The sequence below is a fragment of the Pleurodeles waltl genome, chromosome 5 (genome assembly GCF_031143425.1).
Source record: "Pleurodeles waltl isolate 20211129_DDA chromosome 5, aPleWal1.hap1.20221129, whole genome shotgun sequence".
NCBI classification, from domain to species: Eukaryota; Metazoa; Chordata; class Amphibia; order Caudata; family Salamandridae; genus Pleurodeles; species Pleurodeles waltl.
This window is the reverse complement of record NC_090444.1, coordinates 729,717,987-729,741,499: the sequence shown is the minus strand read 5'-3', so window position 1 is coordinate 729,741,499 and position 23,513 is coordinate 729,717,987. Positions and strand designations below refer to the sequence as shown.

The window sequence follows — 23,513 nt, the reverse complement described above, 5'->3', positions numbered from 1 at the left end:
ACTGGTGAATTTCTGTGTTTTTTTAGTTCAAAACATGAATGTTACCATTAGCAGATCCACATAACTATAATGTTATATTATATATATATAATATATATATATATATGAGAAAACTCAGGGTAGTCCCAAGTTCAGGAGGAGCGCAGCTCCAGTACAATGCACCCTACAACACCAGCGACACTCTAAATTTGCTCACCTCAATTGTCTGTTTTTCTAGCAATGTTTTTAGGCATAGTATTACCACTGTGCCATTCACGCTGAGCTAGAAAGTCACAAAGGCCCAAATTTGTTTGGCTTGTGGTGCAGGGCGGTGCAGCAAGTCACCTGGGTGCGCTGCCCTGCATCACAGAGAAAGGACAGGAATGTGCTGTATTGATCCAAATACGGTGCATTGCTGTCCTTTCCCTGGTGCTGGTGCCCTTTTATCAGCCTAGTGCCAATGCAGGCACCCTTGTACCATGGTGCTCCACAAAAACAGTCCTGAGAGACTTTTTCCTCTTTCTATGAGTGCTGCAGAATACATATTTCTCCTAGTTTTGCCTCATCTTTGTATCTGGGAATGTGTCAGAATTCACGGATACTGCATGGGAACACCCATGGAAACACCTTCCTGGCACAGAGTAATGTAGTGCAGCAATTTGTGCTGCATTACTTTACTCGAGATTTATGAAGCCACGCATGGCGGCTTGATAACTCTCCCTTAAGTTTTGTGTCACTCTTGCACCACCTTGTGTGGTGCAAGAGTGACACAAAGCAGGCCATAAATATGGCCCAAAGTCTTTTAGCATTTATACAACAAAGTCTTTCAGCGTAGAATTAGCACAACACCATCCACGCCAAGCTGTAAAATGACAAAAGCCTTTCACCACTCCAAGCACAGTATTCAGTTTTGGATTGGTAAAATGCCACCCAAGCCAACCTGGAATGAGTGAAGGCAACCCCCAATACTTGTTTCACTATCATTATAGCTCTTCAGAGTGGTTTAGCTTTGCCCAGACACAAGACAGCCACAGTATAAGTCAAAAAGTCAAAACAATACCCTTTCAGGCTTAGAGTATTTATATATATATATTTAATATATATTATTCCGATTAACCAGTGGTGGTCGCCAATTGGTAGTTATAGTTACGTTTGATGTTTCTTGCGTATGAAATGGCTTTTTTGTTTTTCTAATATCTATGGTGCCATTTGAGGAATCTTCACAAAACTTTCCAAAAACATACTTTTTTGGGGGCTGCTTTCTTTATGGAATGTTTTGAGGTGATCCGTCAAGTTGGTTCCCCAGAATAGGGGGTTCAAAAGGGAGTTCAAAAATGGCTAAATCCCTATGCATTTCTGGAATGTGATATTGCAAAATATTCTCTATGGAATTACACCAAATTTGTCAGGAAGCTAGATATTGGTCCAGAAAGCCTGCTTTTTGTGATTTGATGTGAACTTAATTAGTAGTTTGTTGAGAAATTAAGATACAAAATATTCTCAAATCCAGCCATCCAGATATACAAAATATTTGTATGGCTGGATTTGAGAGACTCTCAAAAGAGTTGCATATGCTTAACTTAGAAAATAGCATTCTGATTGGCCAAGGGGACTTTTTTTCCCTTGGGCTATCTCGCTCCTGTGGAGTGAGCACTCTGATTTTCTGGCTGCAACATGAAAGAAAATGTTATGACAGCTATTACAGAACTTCAGGGACTTAGCCCCCAATTGGGGAAATAAGTGAGCAAAAAAAAGATATAGGGGCAATGTAGGGATAACCTGCCTCCCTAGCCCTTGTAAAGGTGAAATAATCAGGGGCTTTGCCGCAATCCTCTGGTACTCCCATGGGATCGCTGGAAAAAAGCTAAAAAAAACAAAATATTAAAAGGACAGCCACCATATTTGTTTGCTTTGACATGACCCCTGTGGTGGGTCAGATCCCAGGAGTCAATTTAAATCATTTTTGTGGAGGGCTGTAAAGACTCAAGGAGGGGTGTGAAGTGGAGGATGGGGTCCATGGGGCCCATAGTGGCTTGGGGTGGGGGATTGTGCAAGCCCCTTCCTTTAATAGAAAAAGGCCCTGGGGAATGGGGTTGCCAGGGCCCATAGAGGCTCAGGAAAGGTTTTTGCATGCCTCTCTCCCCTTAATATATCACTACATCCTTAGGGAATGGGGTCGCCGTGGCCTCTAAAGGCTCAGAAAGGGGGGCCCCACACCGTCTACCCTAAATAGTTGTAAATAAGGTTGCCACTGGTGGGCACCAGGAGAACCAAAGTAAATGTAAGAAAACTAGAATTATAAATGCACGTCAGGAGCCGCTCTTTTATTTTTCTCTGCCTCTTAGAGGAGCGTCTTCTATTGATCTGCTAGGTGTTTTAAAACTTTCTATTGAGCTTGGTGATGTTCCCAGAAGGGGCAATGGTATCATCAAAAATGTTTCAATGTTTCCGGCTGGCAGCAGAGAGTGCAGAAGCCCCTAAGCAACATTAAAACAAACGTGTGTTCTGGGCTCTCTTGTGGTTGTTTTTATTATTGCGCGGCGTGACTGAAAAATGTTAAAAGAACAATTTGCACCCTAATCATTTACTGCTAATTATACCACATATTACATCTCTCGAGCCATGATCTATGACATCATTGATAACATGACTCCAACATCTGAAATAACATTAGTCATGACAAGACTGTGCATGGTGGGGGGGCACAAGGTATAGCTATGTTAGTGCATGAGTTATAGTTACTAGAGATAAATATAAATAGTAAATTTCTGTGCTTTTTAAATATAAAACATTAGATTGTCTCTGAAATTTTCAACTAACTATAACTTTATTTTTTTCAGTGAATTTCTATATTTTTTTATGTAAAGTAAGATATAATTACAATTCCTAACTATAATGTCACTTTAATCTTTGTCTTTTTTGGTGAATTTCTATAGTATTTTAATGTAAAGCCTTTGGCAATGTGCAGCGGTGGGTTGGGTGCAGGATGTGGTGTGTGGTGGGGTCCTGCTCCCAATCCCCAGAGGCAGCCATTGCGGGTCAACCATTCACAGTCGTCCAACCCCAATTGGCACTCACTCAACTATTTTTATCTTGTTTTTTCTTGGTCCCATGGTAATCTCAAAGTTATCTTGTGGTAATTTTGTGGTAATTTGGCTGTACTTCTGCAAATTTTAGTGTGAGGGCCATGCTGAATACTACAAGAGTACCGCTAGTCTGTGGCAATCCCAAAAAATGTGCTTTCACCCTGTGAGCTGTCCCTGTAGGATCCCCCTCCCTATAATGGCTAGGTGGTCAGGGCACCCCTACTCTGCCCCCCCTAATATATGTTGTTTTATTTTAATGTTCTGGATGTGGGGAATGAGTCAACGAGTCCTAAAATGGCACCTGCAACATTTCTCTTCATATTTCGGCCAGCCAGTCACAACTCTCTGTCATGCAGGTCTGGTCCTGTCCCGCGGGACTAGCCAATTAGAATGCTTCAATTGTTGTTTTTTCCCTTGGCACTCCCTCTGTAGTACCATGTTGCTAGATATTTATAAATTATGCAGCTTAATTTCACTCAAATGTCTGAACAGATTTTCACCAAATAACAAAAATGACACTTTCTGGGCAAAGACCCAGCTTTCTGGCAAATTTGGTGAAAGTAAATTCAGCCATTTTAGCTGTAGCATTGTCTGAACTTCCTATGGGGAATTGCATTTATTCCAGGGACCCTTGGGGGTCCACGAAGCCTCCACAGGGGGTCCATAACTGCTTAGAAATTAAATAATGTTAACAGATTAGGTTTTCAGATTTCAGTAATGACTCAGTGCGGGGTCCCTGGATTCCAACAACTATTCAGTGGGGTCCCTGGGTTCCAGCAATGATAACGTGTGGGTTCAGAAAAGTCAAAAGGTTGGGAACCACTGCTCAAAGACCTCTCTTTTTCTCTGTCCACTTGGGAGATCACCCTGGAACATTCCAGGAAGGAACTGCTGTGGATTAACCTTTTTTTAAAACAAAAAAGTTTGATGAAGATTCTGAAAGGGCGCAAAGTTAATAGCAAAACAAAACATGCATTTTTCTATGGAAACTCGTCCTAACTATAACTACACATTGGGAACTGCCACTTGGTATTATATTACTAAATAAATGTTGTTCTTCTATTTTTCTTTTATATTGGTGAGGGCTCAGCACCTCCAACAACGATTGATAAAAACCATAGCAAAACAAAAACACACTGACAAAGTCAGTAGGCTCTCAGTCAACAACAGACAGTTGTTTTTTCCAATGCTTGTGCTTTGTCGTGTTTTCTGCTGTTTTGTGGCAGCAAAAATCATTTGTTTGTATTTTATCTGTGTTGGCAAAAATACTGTGAAGTTAGACTAGGATCAATGTCTCTAATCCTGATAATTACATGAAAATGCAGAATTGTTGAATTTTAATCCTGCACTGAAGGTCTACTTTCTTTATGAGGACCATTGTAACTTCGAAGCAGTGGAAACGAAAAGAATACAAGTAAATACAATTGTCGTCTGGTCCCTAAATAAGTAGTCGAGCATTTAAAAACATGGTTCAGGGTATTTGACAGGACAAACTGGTGTTTGCTCAATAGATGGCATTACAAATGCATGTCTATGTTAGTGATGCAAACAATTCAGATCAGTATTCGTCCCTGTTTCACTAATTTAAACAGTTCTCTATATCAGGCATTACACAGACGTTTTCTACAATGTAGAATATAATATTTGTGAAATTGCAAATATTCAGTTGGACAGTGAGAGATAGGCCCCCCCATTGGAGGTTGAACAGTTTGCACTCTTGGAGTGGGGTTGGCAGATGCTTTCCCAGCATTGTGTATTTATAACCCCCCACACCTCTATGAGATTCTCTGGTGCATGCTGTAAAGAGCACGGTTGTTGACTACTGACCTCTGTTGAGATACCTTTAACGAACATGTTTAGAAACAAATGATTACAATATCAATGGTGAATTGAGTAATAATGTGAACTGAAGAACTGTGTGGAGGAAATTATTATATATTTAGTTAGCCAATGCATTTTTCTTTATATATCCATAAATAATGTCATTATGAATATACAGAAACTGATATCTATGTGCCTCTATATTACATTAATCAATTTCTTCTTAATTTTTACAGAATGTACTGGAAATTTCTGCTATCACTACATTTGCTAGCTCTTTTGTTAAAAATAGCTGAAGCTAGGAAAAATCGACCTCAAGGAGCCATTCCTTCACCTTATAAAGACATCACCAACAACTCTGAACGGAGGCTACATCAGCAGCACCAGATCAAAGAGGTGCTAGCCTCCAGTCAAGAGGCCCTTGTGGTCACTGAGAGAAAGTACCTGAAGAGCGACTGGTGCAAAACTCAGCCCCTGAGGCAGACCGTTAGTGAGGAAGGCTGTCTGAGCCGCACTATCATCAACCGCTTCTGCTACGGCCAGTGCAACTCCTTCTACATCCCCCGCCATGTGAAAAGGGATGAGGAATCCTTCCAGTCCTGTGCTTTCTGTAAACCACAGAAATTCACCTCATTGACCGTGGAGCTTGAGTGCCCTGGGCTGGAACCGCCCTTCCGTCTTAAAAAAATCCAGAAAGTCAAGCAGTGCAGATGCATGTCCGTCAACCTCAATCACTCAGACAAACTGTGAGGAAAACTGATGGAATTGTAGCACAATCAATAGCCTCTGAAAATGGATAAATGAATGTGTTTACTGTTTCCCACATAATGCTTATCCTTCCATCAAGTTGTGCCGGTCATGTGACCTTCACCAGCCTTTTACATCTTGAGGCATCTTTGTGCTTTAAGCCCATTCCAAAGTGTTTTAATATAAATGAGTAGGACACGTATGTACCAGATAGTATTATTTGCTCTTGATAACCAATATGTGGACACAGAAAATGTAATGCATGCTAAAGGCAGGTGCAAATGTTTTTCCCATCCTGCCGACTGAAAATGAAACTTGACCTTGTGGACCTGTGCCGCAGGTGTTAATTTCTACTTTTTATGCCTCATGGCCAAATGCACCTTTGCCTCAAAGCAATCATGCCCAGTACTGCTGTTACACACAAATCATGCATTTGAAGATGAGCAAGGAATAACAGAGGTTGAAGAAATTGGAAATCATGGGACAATATCTGGAAACGTGATAGCCCGTTTAAACCAGGGCTGAAGTTTCCACTGTGTGGGAGAAAATCGTCACCGAATCAGTTTGCCTCCTTTGATGTAATAGAGCATGTGGTTGCCGTCAAATTACAATTTGTTGCACTCAATATGCAGGATTCCTTCCCCTAAAGGCCCACTCCTCCAGTTGTATGTAGCTGGAGACAATAATACACAGGTATATGGTGCCATAAATCATCCGACTTTAATATGGAGGTCCACTTCTCAAGATCTAAGACAATGAAAACACAACATTTCAAAAGGACAATCACTGCTCAGCACAACATGTTTTATGGTGGCCTTGAGAAGGCCATCAACCTGAGCCAATTCTTTTCCAGACGAAGACTGAATATGAATATGAATGTCTCCCTTGTGTAAACAATATATTAATGATACAGCAGAAATGTATGGAGATCAGACACATATGGTTTGTAGTTATATTTCACGTGCAATCAAGAGAGTATTTAGTGTACACGCATGATGTAGCTTTTAGAACTGACTTAACACCAGGGAGGGCTTGCTTAGTAAGAGCATATCCTCTGAATTCTGTCTCTTAATGTTCGTTTTTGTCAAATCATTGCTTCTCTTGCTATGTGTACTTGCTTTTTATGATTGCATTCATGAGAGAAAAAATATGAAATTTAGCTGACGAAAGTAAAAGGTGTTGTTTTCAAGGGAAATAGATAATGTCTTATTGACTGAAAAATGGACGAAAACGTTTATAACGACTCACAATCTTGGATTAAACAGGCATGATGATAAAGGACACGGACACCCCCACTGCAATTTAGTTCACCAAAATACATCTTCATAGAGAAACTGCTCATAAATAGGGTGGTAATTCCAAGGGCGATTATTTCTGCAAGGTGCTTGACAGTTTGCCTGAAAAGATGGGTAAGAAGGTATGGTAGCGCGATTACTATCATGGTATTCCGCATTTTTTCTGAGCACCTTTACATCAACATTTATCTGTCAAGAAATGACCATTAACCTATTCGACAGACATTTTGAATCCTCCGCCAGGTTTCCACTAACATCTAACTGGATAAGCATTATCAGGAGCCACAATTGTCTTACGAAATAGTTTAGGACCCTACATCTGAGAGTAGGACAGTAGTGGCAGAGTCTATTGAGATTTAATCCAGAGCATGAAATACACTATTTATTCAAGTACTACGTGGCTCTGTGGCAGTTAATCTAATATCAAAACCTATGAGCAGACTTGTATAAAGACTGGTAGATTGGGAGAGTTTTTTGCTGTGAACTACAAATTTGAAATTAAGTAACCTTATCTAGGGATGCACGAATACAAGAACCCTCATGAGGTCAGTTTCTCCTCTACTCCTCCATGCCTAGAAATGTGTAAGGTATTGACTAAGTCCAAATTTGGGATAGTACACCAAAACATTTGGGTGTACTGTGTGCTTGTGCTTTTGCTTCATTTGGTGCCCTATCCATTTTCCAGGTCTCCTTGACACTGCCAACTGTTCACTGATTGGTGCCAACTGATTAGTGTGCAGTATTAACAGGCAATATGCTCATGGAAACAAAAGTACCCTGCCTTTGTTATGTAGTGTGTGTATGCTGGTTGCCTAAGCGCCACTACACTCCCTTCTATGCCCTAGGTATAAAAAATTAACTGTAGCTGGTAAATTATAGAGTAGGGTTTCAACTTTTTCAATAAATTTAGGCTCAATGTCCTAACTGCTTTTCAAGTGATTGGAACTCTGACTACAAGGGTAACTCAATAAAGTGGACATTATTATTTTGGTCATATATGCTGGAGGACCACTACTTTAACCAGCTACAATGTACATACAGCTTGTTTCTTCTAGTGCCTCCAGCATTCCTGCCCAGACGTGGGTCCCGTGCTCACTGCGCCACTGGATTCAAGCTAGCCTAGCTAATGAAGGGTGATACCCTGAAACCGGTCCTAAGATGCTTGTTTCCAGTCTACGGAGGACCTCGCTTGGCAGATCGGGCTGGACTGTTACCATGAGGAATGGGTCAAGACTGATTTGCATATGGCTGCGTCCAAACTGGGGTGGCATGGTGAGCAAAAAAACAATGGATTAAACCCAGATCTTTGTGACGATGTGAATGTTTGCATTGTTCAGCATTCCATCCATCATCTGTTCTTTTTCCAACCTTCCTATGTCATATTACCAGCATATGTAGAGTTACTCCCAGTTTTCAATTTTAAATCCTGCAATCTCAGACACGGATAATGTTCACACTTTTATTTTGGGTGTACACTTTTTAATTTCTGTTGGTGTGCACGTAAACTAGTTGCATCAGGTCTACTGCACTGTCAGTGCTTGGCAAGAGAAGTCTTCAGCTTATAAAGATTCATTTCAAAATTTTTGACGCTATTGTGGCGCATTGCTACACTAGCATCAAACATTTTTAGGCTAGTGCAGCAAAGTGCAAGGAGGCCCATAGGTTACTATGGAAGAGTCACTTTAATGCCTGCTCTGAGCGGGTGTTGAAAAGGACGGCAGAAATGGCGCAGTGAAATCTTTTACATTTCACTGAGCCATTTTTGCAGGCCTCCGAGGGCTGGAACGGCCCCCTTGTATACATTATGCCTGGCGTAGGCATAATGTGGCACAGGAGGTTACAAAGTGGTGCAATGCATGCATGCCACCACTTTGTAAATATGGCACGTGGGAAAGGTCACTTTAGCGCCATCTTAGCATACAAAAATCATGCTGTGGAAGCACTAAGGTGGCGCTAGGGGCCCTTAAATGTGCCCCTAGACCCTGAAACAGCTCCTTGCCCTCAAGGTTGCTAACATAGTGATCAGGTTTTGAAATGCCTTTTAAGGGCATATTAATACAATTCTCATATCTAATACTTTTAATTCCTTGACTCAATTTAGGCTACCTGAACCCTTTGTTATAAGGCACAGTGGTATGCCCTGTGGGGATTTAACTGTAGGACGAACAGTACAATCAATTACTGTACACTGCTGTGGATCACTCTAATGTTACCCAGGAGGGAGGCCCCAGTTCTTTTTTTGAAGAAGGAACTATCCTGAATTATTTCTCTAAATGGCAAGTCTTGAGGGGAACTGACAGGTCAGTACATCTTGTACGTCCTATTTAACTCCGTCAAAACCAAACGGAAACAGTCTATCATAAAAAAAAAACAGACCCAGCCATGTGTAGATGGAGCAAAATGAGCCACCCAGAGTGAATACTAAGATTTAAAATAGGGGTGCGTGTGCACACATTCTCACGCACATGCATGTGCAGACACACACACACACACACGCAAACGCACACTTTCACAATCTTCCAAACAAGAAAAACAGATTTTAAGTACAAGCCAGCTGTTACCTAAATTACATTATCCATAGCTGAATATGACCTATGCAGTAGATTTACAGATAGGCAAGAGCAATCCAAATTTAGTAAAGTTTGCTTCATAGGTTAAGACAAAAACCACCCATGAATGAGGTCACAATAGTTTGTTCTACACCACATCTTAGCCCTGTATTACATTGAATAGAAAAGCAATATGTTTATGGGAAAAGGAAAATTTCAGATGCCCTTGAACTACATCTACATGGACCAGTTGCGTGGATTCCCTTAGAAATTGAGTAGAGGGCATTGAGTGGTCTGCCATACAAAATGCCTCTGTACATTCTTTGTAATGCACAGGTGCATGATGTCATTGTTATGTTGTGAGTGGAATTGGGAAGGCGCACTTGTGACGTAACAAGTACGCGTCCCGGGAACAAAGAGAGTGGGGTGGAGCAAGTGATCTCTACATGGAGGGGTGTTCAGTGTACCCCTCCTGTGACCTGGGCCATTTAGGTAGGTCCGAGGGTCAAAGGGAAAAGCAACAAAAATTGGGTTGCCGGTGCGGAAAAAAGAAAGCACGATCCTAGCGCCCGGACCAACACACTAATAATCCACAACTGTGTCCTGATTTATTGGGCAGAGTACACGAGCCACCGTGCACAACATTACAGTCATCAAGGAGAGAGAGGCTAATAGTTTTCTATCAACATGACTCAGGACTCAGAAAACCAGATTGCCTCAAATGTAGGGTGCCAGTATGTGCTACTTAGCTATGTAGCTCCAGTGCTTAATTTGTAAATAAAAATGTGCCAGTGCCCAAAGCTCTCCTCTGAAACACACGGCTGCTGCAATTAAATGAGCAAACACAGAATACTGAGGCAGCGTAATCTTGAAGCCATCTCTGGCCTTTTCAATCCATTTACAGCCATTCCCTGCCCCTTCAGCTCACTCTTGCAGCTTTCTGCTTTTTCCCATTGTGACGCTTTTTCGTTTTTCTCATCCTCCATCTTTCCCACATGTGTCATTTGCTCGCCGGAAATGCTTGAGGCAAAAACATAAGCACCACCCTCAAAAATAAGTGCAGGTGTTCTTCACTGGAAATAACAAGCACAAATTAAGCACTGTTTAGCTCCCTAATACAAATTGTATGGGTGTGTTATTTAGGTCAATTTATGTTGGCAGCCAGCAACACCGTTTTTAAATAGCAAAAACCAAGAACTGATTTTGACTGTAGTATACCAAACACAAACAATAATTTTGTTGCTGCACAGTAATTTAAGCAAAAAATAAACACTATTCCATTACCCGAGGTTGACTACCATCTCACAAGAAATTACCCAAAAACACAAAATTAGCACCATTCATTCAATTTGTGTAATCTAGCTGTAGGAGCGAAACAGAGCACCAAACTGAACTAAGCTCACGAAAGAGACTCCTTTGAAGGGTGAAGGGAAGAAACTGGCCATCAAGAAAGGTCCTCAGTTGTGCCTTTAAGAATGATGGTTGCAAAACAGTCATGACAGCCTTTTAATATTTCTCCCCTGGAACAGAAAGACATCACAAGTGAGGGTCCAGACGCACATAGCCGCTTTTCCATTGCATATCTAGCGATTCAGAAAATCGAACTGGATTTTTTTTTTCCATTTACTAATCCCATTTTACGAGTTGGAAAGGCCTTTCTGACTCGCAAAATGGGTTTGAGACCCATATAGAATCACAACTAGGAGGAGGCTTAAAAGAGGAGTCCTCTATTAATTGTGAGTCACAATGTCATGCATCAGTTGTTTGTGACAACAATTAGGGTTGCAAACCCTTAAACATTTACTGACACCACAAATGTGGTGGTAAGTGATTCGCAAACGAGAACGCATCTCCTTGAGACACCTTCCACTTTGTGAATCCTGTCCGGGACATTAGAGGGAGCAGGCAACGATACATGGGACAAGTGGCTGCTCCTGGTGGTCTCTTCCCATGCAGGAATGTTATTAACCAGCAGCACTTCCATTAAGGAACAGGGGCTTCTTTCAAGGTCGGATTGGTAAGGTGGGCACTCGGGCAATGGCCAATGGGCCAGTGTCAGAGATGCAGCTATGGGCTGCTTTTTTGGGCAGCGTGGTGGCCGATTTGAGATCAATCTTTGCCTGTTCCGATGCAACCAGCAGCCCAGTGGGGGTCTAAGCGGCCTTTCTAGAGGCCTGTATCAGAAGGTAGATGAGCGTTTGTTACCTCCCCTTCACCAATAGGGCAGGAACCATCAATCCCAGCGCCCGCTGGGCTGACCCATTGATATAAAAAGCTAACTTGGGCCGGCTATGGGACCATTAATGTATGTAGATTGAGCAGGGGCAGGGGGCATGAGCAGAAGTGGCCTCACTGATGTTCAGCTGTGGTTCACTAGTGTGAACTAATCCATGTGAAGGAGTGCTGGCAATGTTTTAATTTCAGTAAAGTTAAAAAAACAAAAGTTATACTCATGGATCTAGACAGATAGACTGAGATCATTCTGTTTCAGTTTTTTGAGCATGCCTCTTAGTGAACCCCCCTCCTTATTTTGATACTACTTCCAACATTGAAGCAGTGCTATGCAAAAAGGCATATTCCGCAATTGTGGGCCAATTTTGTTTTAGGGTTCCCGGGCCTATTTTAAATCCCAATCCAACCCTGGCTTCTTTACACAAACGTTTCCAATTTTGGGAACGCTCACAAAAGGATCGTAGTCTTCTGTTCCTTGCTCACCACAATTCCTGTGTTTGAAGCAAAAGCCGGAAGTATAAAACGACAAAAATAGTGTAACAATGGTGGCAAGTTTGACGTGCACGGAGTTTGTGCGCATCGCTTCCCGTAAACCTCCCTGATATGTAAATGAGGCGCAAAAGCTCAACAGATGTGTGCAGTTTGTGCAACTACAATTTACATCTGGGTTTAAACAATGGCATGCTTGTTAGAGAAAGCATAGAAGTTGACACCGCAGAAAAAAATGCAATATTCTTGTCATTCTACGTTAATTAGGTGCACAGGCAATTTCAAAAGATAATCAGTGATGTGATAAGTGAGGTTTGAGAAAAGTATTGGTTGAAAACAAAGGGAAAACGTTTGGCAATTGATGGTTATTCCAGAGGTGTATTTTTCAATGCAATCAATATCAACCGCAAAAAAACAGTTTGTTATCGTTGGAACACAATACTTCCACTGATGGCAACCAACAGGATATTGCAGGTAAAAAATAAGCCAGAATTGCATGTGTGAAAAAATTAACATTCCTCGCACAGAACGAAACTACAGATGAATCCCACTGGGGAGAAAAAATGAGCCATGACACACGTTAAATAATGAAATCCTTTTCACGGAAAGCGTACAGTGCAACTGGGAAGTAGTATTTAAGTGAAACAGTCTGTTGAAAGAATATATTTGCCTAAACAAAGACGATTGTTAACCACAGAGGCATACTTTTCACCCAACAGAAATTCCAAAAATGTAAAGAACGTAAATAAAGAAAAACAATGACTGTGAAATACCATTCCCTTTAGGTATTAGAGAGAGACAAATACATCCAATTACTTCATAAAATATGTGGTAATTTTACCTTCTTTGAAAGTACTGGACCAGGAAACGGGTCCCCATTCTCATGCTTTGATTGTAAAACACAAACCTCAAATATTTTACTAAAATGAACCCCATCTAAATGGGCACTTTGAGTTTGAGTTATGTGGTCTACTTTTACTCTACTCACTCCGAAGCATGTTATTGATTGTGTGTGCCTCTTCGCTCACACCCTGATGACTGTATCAGCTGAGAAGTACCCTGGTGTCAATCATGGCGAAATCTGAGGGGGTTGAGATGCTCATTGGAAATCCACCTAGAGAGAAGCTTGCCATAGCTGGACATGCATTTCATCCGGGGAGGCAGTAGGATTGGAAGGTGATTGGCCTGTCTTTTTCACATGATTACGTAGACTATTACATTTATTTTGAATTTCAAAAGCATTGACTTGCACATTAAATTCCAAGGGTAGGAGAAACACACCCAACATGGGTTTAGGAGTGCGCATATATTTGCTAAATATGGGCTTTGCAGTCAACACTACTCATGTTTCAGGGCTGAGCAAGTCTATGCCTTTTCAGTGAAAACAGGTGTGCCCTCACTAAAAGTGTAGTGGTATGTATGACCAGAAGGGATGCCTTCACTTGAACAAAGGTGCCCTACGTAATGGAGGCAATGTCTGCTATCAGCATTGTGTCCACCATGATGTAAATGGAAAATGTTCTCCTGTTGGGAGCACAAAATGTAGATCACTCCAGAGTTGGTCTACAAATTGCAGTCTCTAGAAAGAGAAGAGTTGAGGGCACAGAAGGGACTCAAGGTCCCAAAGGTAGTCTCTGTTGTATTAAAGTAGTGTGAAGGTGCCCTCTGCGATCATTTAACTTCTGCGTGTGAGTGTAAATCACTGTTAGAATATTGCATGTGCTGTAACCCAGTCTACCAACCTACATGTGGGAGAAAGGGCATCATTCAGCAGATGCTACCTCAGGCAGAGCCTTACCCACCTGCAATGCCTCGGTAGCCAGGCCATATTCTGCTGCTGAGAGATCTTTGGCCTAAATAATTTTCCTTAGTCTTTGTTGCATAAATGGGCCATCCGTTTTTTCAATATCTGATTTCAGCATAGGCTTGCAAATGTATGTATAGCTACAGCTAACTGATAAGCAGAGAGTTGGCAAAGACAGGCTCACTTAGAAAGCCTCTGTGATTTAAGTGAGGCTAGCCTTCCCATACAGTTTCTTATTATAATACTGTTGTCATGACTAAACACTGTGATAGGAGGAGGCAGCTCATGATTGGGTCACTGTGGAATGGCACTATTGCAGTGAAGTTTGACAGATGAGGAACTAGGAAGCATAGTTGCTTTGCTGGTTATCTAAGAATGTGGTAAAGGATCAAGGCAGAATATGTCTTCAAGCACTGTATTACAGAAAGTTTGCACTGGTGCAAAAACAGAAAAAAAAACAGGGCCAATCCATTTGGTCCATTAATACCGCTTATGTGATATGATGTGGGGTAAAGTTGAACATAGACAAGCATGGCAATCTGATTTCACACCGTTTGTGCTTTCTGTACATAAAAATGTATGTGGAAACTATTTTTCTTTACTGTTGAACAATTTATGATATGACTGTGTTTCAGGCACAATGCATTTCACAATCTTTTATTAACCAAGCAGCAACATTAGTGTAACACATTTTTTTCATTTTTAGGTCAGGCGCTAGACAAGACCTTTTGATCTTATTAAAATGTATATAATATACTTTATTATTAGGGATTTCTCCAGACCTCTTCAGCCGTTTGTTCCAATGTAGTGTCATTCTCATTTTGCTTCTGCCCACCACAGCATGGGGAAGTGGTTCAGCCCACTTCATCCATTGGTTCGCTCCTGTGCGAGTGACTGCGTCCTGTCAAAAAATAATGTAGCCACTCACACATTAGTCCTCATCATGGACTTGTCAACTATTGTGTGCTTTTTACAAAGATATTTTGTGATTTCATATTTTTTCATTCTTATTTTAAAACTTCTCAAGGACCTGGCAGCACTCAATACACTGACATTCCTGGACACCTCTTGTAGTGAACCTCCTACTACATATACACCGCTTGCAGTTTCAAACTTTGCGAATGCCCCTCCAATCCATTTAAAACCCTACCTTTGCACGTGCTGGAAAGCACAAAATTGTGACCATATTTGCATGTTTTTGTGAAACATTATTTAAAGATGTCTGCATGTATGCTCAGAAGTGGGTACATGGTCAGCCGCTTTTATGTTTCTTTAAATATTTTGTACAAAAACATTCAGGGACTGCTGTCTTTGCACGCACATGCAAGTGCAGTGCATAGATAGCCAATTTTTAGCTTTTGCCTACTAGACAGAATATGCTGACTGGTTGTGAAACACTTATTATTGTCTCACCAAGAACTTACAGAAGGCTTACAGCCCGTCCATTGCTTACCATTGGTTGGTTTTATTGTCACCCTCATTTGCATGCTTCTAATTCAATGGCTCATTTTCCTCTTCTTGTGTTTGTCTCTCCCCTGGAACATAGCCTCTCTACAAACCTTTTGATTTGCTGCCTTGCTCCCTTTCACTTTTCACTTTTTGAGACTTAGGAGCAGATTTAAGAAAAGTGGTGCTGCACTAAGTGCAGGGTGACTTTCCCTGCACCCCTCAGTCCCCCCATACCGCCACCATGTGTGCGCCGTATCTAAAATAGCCTCATTTTATTTTTACGCTATTTAAATTTTGGCAATATTCCTGCAGGTACATAGGGGCCCTGGACAAAATGGTGCAAGGAAATCTCTTCGATTGTCTTGCTCCATTTTCTCGCCCCCCCCTAATGAGGAATGCCCCACTTGCATACATTATACTTGGCACAGGCATAATGTGGAGGAAGGGTTTACAAAGTGGCGCAATGTGTTCTATGCGCCACTTTGAAAATATGTCACTGGGAAAATGCCACTTTAGCGCCACCTTAGCATAACAAAATGACACTATGGCGGTGCTAAGGTGGTGATAGGGGCTCTTAAATGTGCCCCTTACTTTCTTCTTTATGGTTAAGCACTCCCTGAGAGTGCTTCATCTCCTCCCTTGTGTGCTTCTCACCTCCTAGATGTCTACCCATGAGCTCTGTGTTGCTCCGTTCCTCATGTGCTGCTTTTCCCATCCTCATTCCACTAAGTTTCATTTTTTTATCGCCCTGCCTGCTCCCCATTGCTTTCCCCACCCCGACTCCCATCTGCTCCTCTTTTGCCCACCCGCCCCACAGTCTTGCCTTTTAAATATATATTTAATTTCATCTTGTGGGCCAGGTAGCAAATTTCTGCTGTCCCCTCCACCTTAAAAAGTGCTATTGCACTAGTTGAAAGTATTTTTTCAATGTACTCATTCATCTCAATTCAGTAAATAAAAAAAACTGTTGTCAGTGGTAATTTCCTATGCATCTGCATGTATGTTGACAACGTGTGCACTTGAGAGACAAGGCACATATCTATCTATCTATCTATCTATCTATCTATCTATCTATCTATCTATCTATCTATCTATCTATCTATGGATATATATATATATGTATATACAAACACACACACCATCATGCATGCACACACCTACAAAATGATGCAGTCAGGGGAAACTCCAGCCACTTCATCGCTCTTCATTTTTTCCTTTCTTTTTGATTTTGTCCAATGCTGTACAGCATCGGTAAACAGCATTGTCAAAGCTAATAAGTACGAAAGAGGAGGCCTGTTGGTTTTGCCAATACGTGTTTAAAATGCTTTTGGAATGAATATTTGCAAAATTACAAGCATAAAACAAGCATTAGCAAAGCTAATAGGCAGGCAGCCAACGTCATTACAATCTACTTCGTTAATACCTGTTTTAAATAGGACATGCCATGGATGACAATGTATTTGGCAACAATTCTATCACTTATTTAAAATAAATTACAAATAATAAGTGTGTTACAGTCCATTTTCTCCTCTGCAGTTCCAGTGCAAAAGTCGTTCTATGATATGTACTGGAGCGAAATCCCTTTCCCCTTCAATATGACAGACTCAGCAAGCGGTGATTTTGGCACCAGTGCAAACAATCAGAATAAGGCCCAATTTGCTGGTTCTACAATCGATATGGTAGTCAAAAGAACACATATGTCCCGTGGTTTCTAGGCTAAATAAAATGCATCTAAAATGCTTTGTGAGAAGAGGGAAGGATTACAAAAATCCGATTCTTTTTCAGCAAAAAAAGAAATAGAATCAGCTGCAGATGCAAATAGAACCATTGGTCCAGTGAATATTTTGGGAGAAAAGCACTTTTCATCCATCCCTTCTCACTGACTTGTTTTTGTGAAATCTCCAGCAATCAACTAATGCATGTAAAGTTTTTATTATAAACGAATACCATTCTTTTGAAATGTCCAATAAGTAATGTCTACAAGCCAAAGCTTCACCTCAAAGGACTAGCTTGTTTGTATGGTTGTATGATGAAACCACACATGAGGCAACCACGCATGCCTGAACAACGCGGCCGGAACAACGACCGTGTTGTTTCCATGCATGCCTTTTTTCGTTGTAAAGGCATGGCTAGTAAAGGCATGTGTGGAAACAGTAGGCGTGGTTGTTGCATGCCAACCCCCCACCCTAAAAACAGAAGGACCCCGACCCCCCAACTCTTAAAAACTACCCTGATACCCCCCCACCCACCCTGAGCCCTAAAACCGACCTCCACCCCAAAACTAAAACAACCCAAACCCAAACCCTAAAAACAAAATTACCCCTACCCCCACCCCGTCCCTGAAAACCGAAGTACCGCGCCCCCACCTTTAAAAACTACCCTAATACCCCCACCCACCTGAAGCCCTAAAACCACCCCCAAAATAAAACTACTCAACCCCTAAAAACAAAATGACACCGAACCCACCACCCTGACCCTAAAACCCCAACCCCGCCTGCCCTGAATACAAAATTATCCCAACCCTAAAAAACCCAACCCCCCACCCCCCAAATACAAAATTACCCTAACCCCCACCACTAAAAACCTGCCCATCCTAAATACACAACTACCCCAACCCTCCACCCTGACCACTAATTACCCGCCCCTACCAGCCCTGAATACAAAATTACCCCAACCCCCACCCCACTCCTAAAAACCCACCCCCCCACCTGCCCTAAATACAAAATGACCATGACCCATCACCCCTAAAAACCCGCCCGCCCTAAATACAAAATTACCCTGACCCCCCACCCTGACCACTAATTACCCACCCTAAATACAAAATTACCCCACCCCCCGCCCAGCCCCTAAAAACCCCACCCCCTACCTGCTCTAAATACAAAATTACCCCAAACCTCCACCTCGTCTCCTAAAAACCCCATGTGCCCTTAACACAAAATTACCCCAACCCTAAAAACAAAATAACCCCAACCCGCACCCTGCCCATTAAAAATAAATAAATAACCTAACTACCCCAACACCTTCACCCCCCCACCCGTAAAAACTTCCCCCAAACATGCCTCAGCCCCACTTACCTGACTGTGTCCTCTCCCGATGGCTCTTCCTTTTCATGTTCAGCACATGCGTGGTTAAGGCAGAGAAAAGGGCCTGTGCTGTTCAGGCAAGCGTTGTTCCCCTTGCGTGAACAACACAGGCGTGGTTCCGCTGGCATTGTTTCGGATCTTTCCCTGTTTGCATTGACTGATTTTCTGACAGTTTTCATGGCCAATCAGAAAATATTTTTAATTAACTTAATACCCCAAACATCCAGCTCCCTGGTGATGACATTCAGTATGTGCAGTCCCTACAGTATGATCTCATTGAGCCAAACCCAACCATCAGACCAGCCCATATTGGTTGGTAATGGAACTCTCTGAAGTAATGTTTTCATTAAGCATTTTGCTAGTTGAAATGCACAGCAGATAGTAAATGCACATTTAAAGTTACCACTATCCAAACAGGTGTATGTATCCAAAAGTGAGTTAAATATATTAGTTTCTTCATACACTATGGGCCAGATTTACAAAGCCCTAGCGCAACCGGAGCGTCATTTTTTGTGATGCTCCTGTGGCTCTGTGCACTGCGCTGTATTTGCAAGGTGGCATTAAGTCACTTTTTGTAGCTTAACGCCACCTTGTAAGTACGACCCCTTCACACGCAGCACTTTGCGTGGAAGAGGCGTGTAGTGGGTGTTGCTGTGAGCGTTCCCAGATTTACGAGGAATTGTACATCTGTGGCAGTGCCAAAATCTAACGTGACCCCTGGGGTGGCGTTAGCATGGGCTACAAGGAGGAAAGCATCAATTTCTCCTCGTTTTTTGTCTTTCTATATGGGCTGCGTTCTGCAGCCCACATAGAAAGCGCAAATCGCCATTAAGGACTGTTGTTGTGCAGGAAGGTGTTCCTTCCTGCACAAAAACAATCTCCCCTACCATGCAGCCATCCTTCCACCATGGCGCAAGGGTGTGTGCGTTGGCACTGGGCAGCAAATGTATCTCTGGCGTAGGGGGGAACACAGGGATGCACTGTATTGTTGTTAATACAGCACGTCCCTGCATTTTGGAAATGACAGAGCACGGCGCTGCCAAAGTTGGCGCAGCATCGCACACCACCATTTTCTTGTACATCTGGGCCTATGAGTCAAAAGGTTACAATGACTTTTACCTTGTTCATTATAATACGAAGGGTGAATTTATATTCATAGAAAGCAAGTTTATCCACCTAAAGCAAATTCATCTAACATTTGCAAAGCAAACAGGCACATCCCTAGTTTTTTAAATAATTTTATCAGACTATATAGCATTCCCCCTTCAGGGCAATATTGGGTTTGGGATGGTTAAATAAAGAACGTTGCACACAAATTAGTTGTCTATTAATTTGCCAAACTAGTTTTGTAAAAACGAAAGTCTCTCAAGAATTAAAAAATAATGCTAAAATCATCTGCATGACGGGCAAATACTGTCTGGTGTTATATTTGTGGGTGAAATATAACCTTTAAACTCCTGCATTTAAAATATGAATTACAATTTCTAGTGATAGGTGTTGTTAAGTTTGGGCACATTTCGAAATAGGGCTGGCCTCACTGAGCCTCCAATACTTAAAACAAACAGCTTGTTTTCCAGAATTACTAACAAATAAGAAAAGGAGCTGAATTTAATTTTATTATATATAAATTTGCCTCGCACACATTCACAGTGGGTATGCTGAAAACTTGACTGGACTTTATATTATTGTGGTCTCAATGAACACAGCCCAGTTTTAAATTAACTCTTTCTTCTAGTAAACAATGTAGATCAAATATTTCATAGAAATCAGAAACGCATTTCAGCCAATTGAAATCTGATCAGAACTCTTTGCACACTCAACCCATCACTTTAACCTAACATACCAAACTAAAACTAATGCTTATCCCATTCTCAAACATGACGAGGGATGATGCTTCATTAGATACCTCCAGCTGGTCAAAAAAAGATGCACCCTTCTTTTTACCCTGAATCATGAGGCAGTTAGTGGAATTAGTGGTCTACCTTTTGCCGTCAATCAGGAAACACAGCTTGTATGGTGGTGACCGCCGACTAATGAGCTAGTCATTCAGCACGTAGTGATTTAATTTAAAAAGCACACCACGTCACAATGATGGGTGCATCACAGAGCTTCAGAGTGTTAAATGGCTGAAAGAGCATTGCTCATTCCAAAATAATCTTTCCATAAAATTCCACTTTGCTATCGATGCTGGGTCACAGCTACCTCACACTTCTCTTATTGTTATTACTGGATGCCAGCCACCAGCAAATGTTGGTGTGACAGGATGAGACTGGGCATACCCAGTGCACTCTGAGACCACAAATATCTACAGGGTTCCCACTATGTTTATCCTCATCCACGAATAGAGTCTATATAAATCGCTAATAACAACACAACTCCTAAACGTCTGAAGCTTATTAAAGCTGTAGCTGGGCCAGTGTCTTGTAATTGTACACAGTGCACCCATGAATCATCTTTAGATGTAGTTTATAATTGTTTTAAATTGTAATTTGTGCTGTAATCACAAACCCTGTAACAATTTTCTTTACTTTGTACTTTCTCCAATTTTCAGCGCCTGTCTGCATGTATCGCAGCCAATGGAAAAAGTCACCCATGCACTGACATTTAAATGAGGGCAACATTAGGTGGTCACTATTTTAGATTTTATTTGTGCTATTTTCCAAACAAGCATTTTGCAAAGGGAATCCAATGGTACAACGAAAATACATCAAACAGGTATAATGTCACACCGAAGAATTCTAAGATATAGCTCTGATCAGTCAACTCCCTAAGTCACCATCAAAAGTAATTTCAGAAATTCTCCCAACTTCAAATTTTACCTTGCTCCAGCTGTGAGAACATCACTTCATTAGCATGTGCGTTAAAAGAAAGATCAGCTCCTCCAAGCTGGACATGGGCGGTTATTATTTTGGTGTTGTGTTGGCTGTATAGTCAAATTTCATTCTTACAGTGAAGAGATAATTTTATTTTTTTTTGTTTAATATATTTTCCACTAATTTGTGTGCATCCGTTTTTTTATAGCATCCTGCACTCTAACTCAGTTTTCATGAAACGTTTTCAGCATTACTTTGACCAAAACAAGTCATCAGTATTTTTAATTAATGGTTAGACAGAGTGAAGAGTTCTCAGCTTTTACGCCATGGAGATGCATTTTGTATATATATATATATATATATATATATCCCAGAACAGAGGAATTACATTTCTAAAATAAGTGAAGCATTTTTAAGTAAATGATTTCACATATTTGTTATTAGATTTTCGGAGAATTTCTGTGTTTTAGTCTCTGTGCTCAATGTAGCATCGCTTTGTGGAACTAGCTATGAAAATGTAACTTTCAGAGAACCAGCTCTAGCTAGTATTCAACACCACAGCCACATTGACTCTTCCTTTCATCCTCCTGGGTACACATTTTACATAATGTAGCAGTACAGAAGATCCTACTGAGCGTTACCTCGGTGGTAGTGGAATTATTTTCATTATAAGTTGGAACAAGATCGACACACTCTGGCTACAGAGGCGAGAACACAGCAATTAGAGACTCAGCCCACACCACCACTATATCGGGTTGGATAGCCACTTTTATGAAAACAATTCATTTGATTTTAAAATACATAATTGACACCTTGATCTGATATTATACTACAGACCATTTGAATTAACCGCACCCAAATTACTGATCATCGCACTCAAGTGAAAAATTAGACTTCAGTGCAGCACAAAAACATTGAAACCTGAGCTTAAAGGTATCTGAAACTGACAGCACAGTGAGGCCATTTCGCATGCAGTAGATCACTACCTAAGTGTATCATAAAAAGACCAGAAAAACATGGATATTTCATGCAACTTTCTGTGAAAACCTAATTCACTTTAATTCTTGAAGGCACAGATAAACATTTTACACTATCGTGTCCTTGCATTGAACTCAGCATAATTTATTAAAGTAGTTTTCTATTTTGTTTCAATGTAATGAAAACTTTGACAAGTAGTATTTGATGTTGATGTTATCTTTAAAGTAGTTTGACAAAATACCCACTGGCTTCTTTTTATGTATAGAAAGTTTCTTCATACAATATTTATTGTATACAATTGTGAAATGTATGTTATTATTGTCCTACATAACGAATGTACATGTCTATTGAATTATATAGAACAAAGTGCAGACTGCATCATATTTCACATTGCCCTTGAAAATGATCATCTTATATTACCTGCTATTGCTCTTTGTTAAGATGTAATTATTTTTAAGTCACTCATCAATGGCAATGTATAATTACAGACATATTAGCACTATACACACAATACACACACTGCCTGGTCCAAAGTAATAAAAGAGTTTTCCGCGAGCGTGCAGTCAGTATATGTTTCACCGTTTAACTCATTTTTGGGGCAATTTGTATATAAAGTCTAGGTTACCTTGCAATGCTTCTGACTGTATTTTTAATTAATACATAAAAATCAAACAATAACGAAATGCTATATGTATAATGTAATTATTTTATAGGTGTATTCTTAAATTATACAAACAATAAACCACTATAGAATTGTTTACCACCTTATGTGAGTGTGCTGTGTTTGCTCAAAATTTCATTTAAGTTTTTGGGGGGCTATCAAATCCATTGCCTTTAAGATGTTGCTTTGCAGGGGCATTTAGGGGTAGAGAGGAGTCTGTGAATAAGGCACAGGCACGGCCGCTCTTTATGCTGAACAGCTCAATTGATAGCAGAAAAAACAGGGCCCTTACCTGATCCTTCTAAATTCAAGGGCAATAATTAGATTACAATTTTTAACAGTAATAAGACTTCTGGCTGCCCTACAAGTGGCATAGAGGTGGGTTACCTGCAGGTGTGTGCAAAATTAGTGTAATTTGCTTTTGCATAATTATAAGACATTTTGTAAACATTGCGCGAACTTATACATAATTACACAAAACCAACAGTTGGAGCTATATTTAATTGTATATTTAATACCAAAATGTG

General features: G+C 40.9%; 1 protein-coding gene across 2 annotated transcripts in view; it reads left to right on the top strand.

The window, feature by feature from the left end:
- GREM2 (gremlin 2, DAN family BMP antagonist) overlaps nt 1-23,077 on the top strand; it is a 456,926-nt gene extending 433,849 nt beyond the window's left edge. For both annotated transcript variants that reach the window (XM_069234686.1, XM_069234687.1), the window contains exon 3: nt 5,123-23,077. In XM_069234686.1, coding sequence (XP_069090787.1) covers nt 5,124-5,636 — 513 coding nt within the window. In that variant the 5' untranslated portion in view covers nt 5,123 and the 3' untranslated portion in view covers nt 5,637-23,077. The remainder of the gene's footprint in view (nt 1-5,122) is intronic.
- The last annotated feature ends 436 nt before the right edge of the window (nt 23,078-23,513 follow it).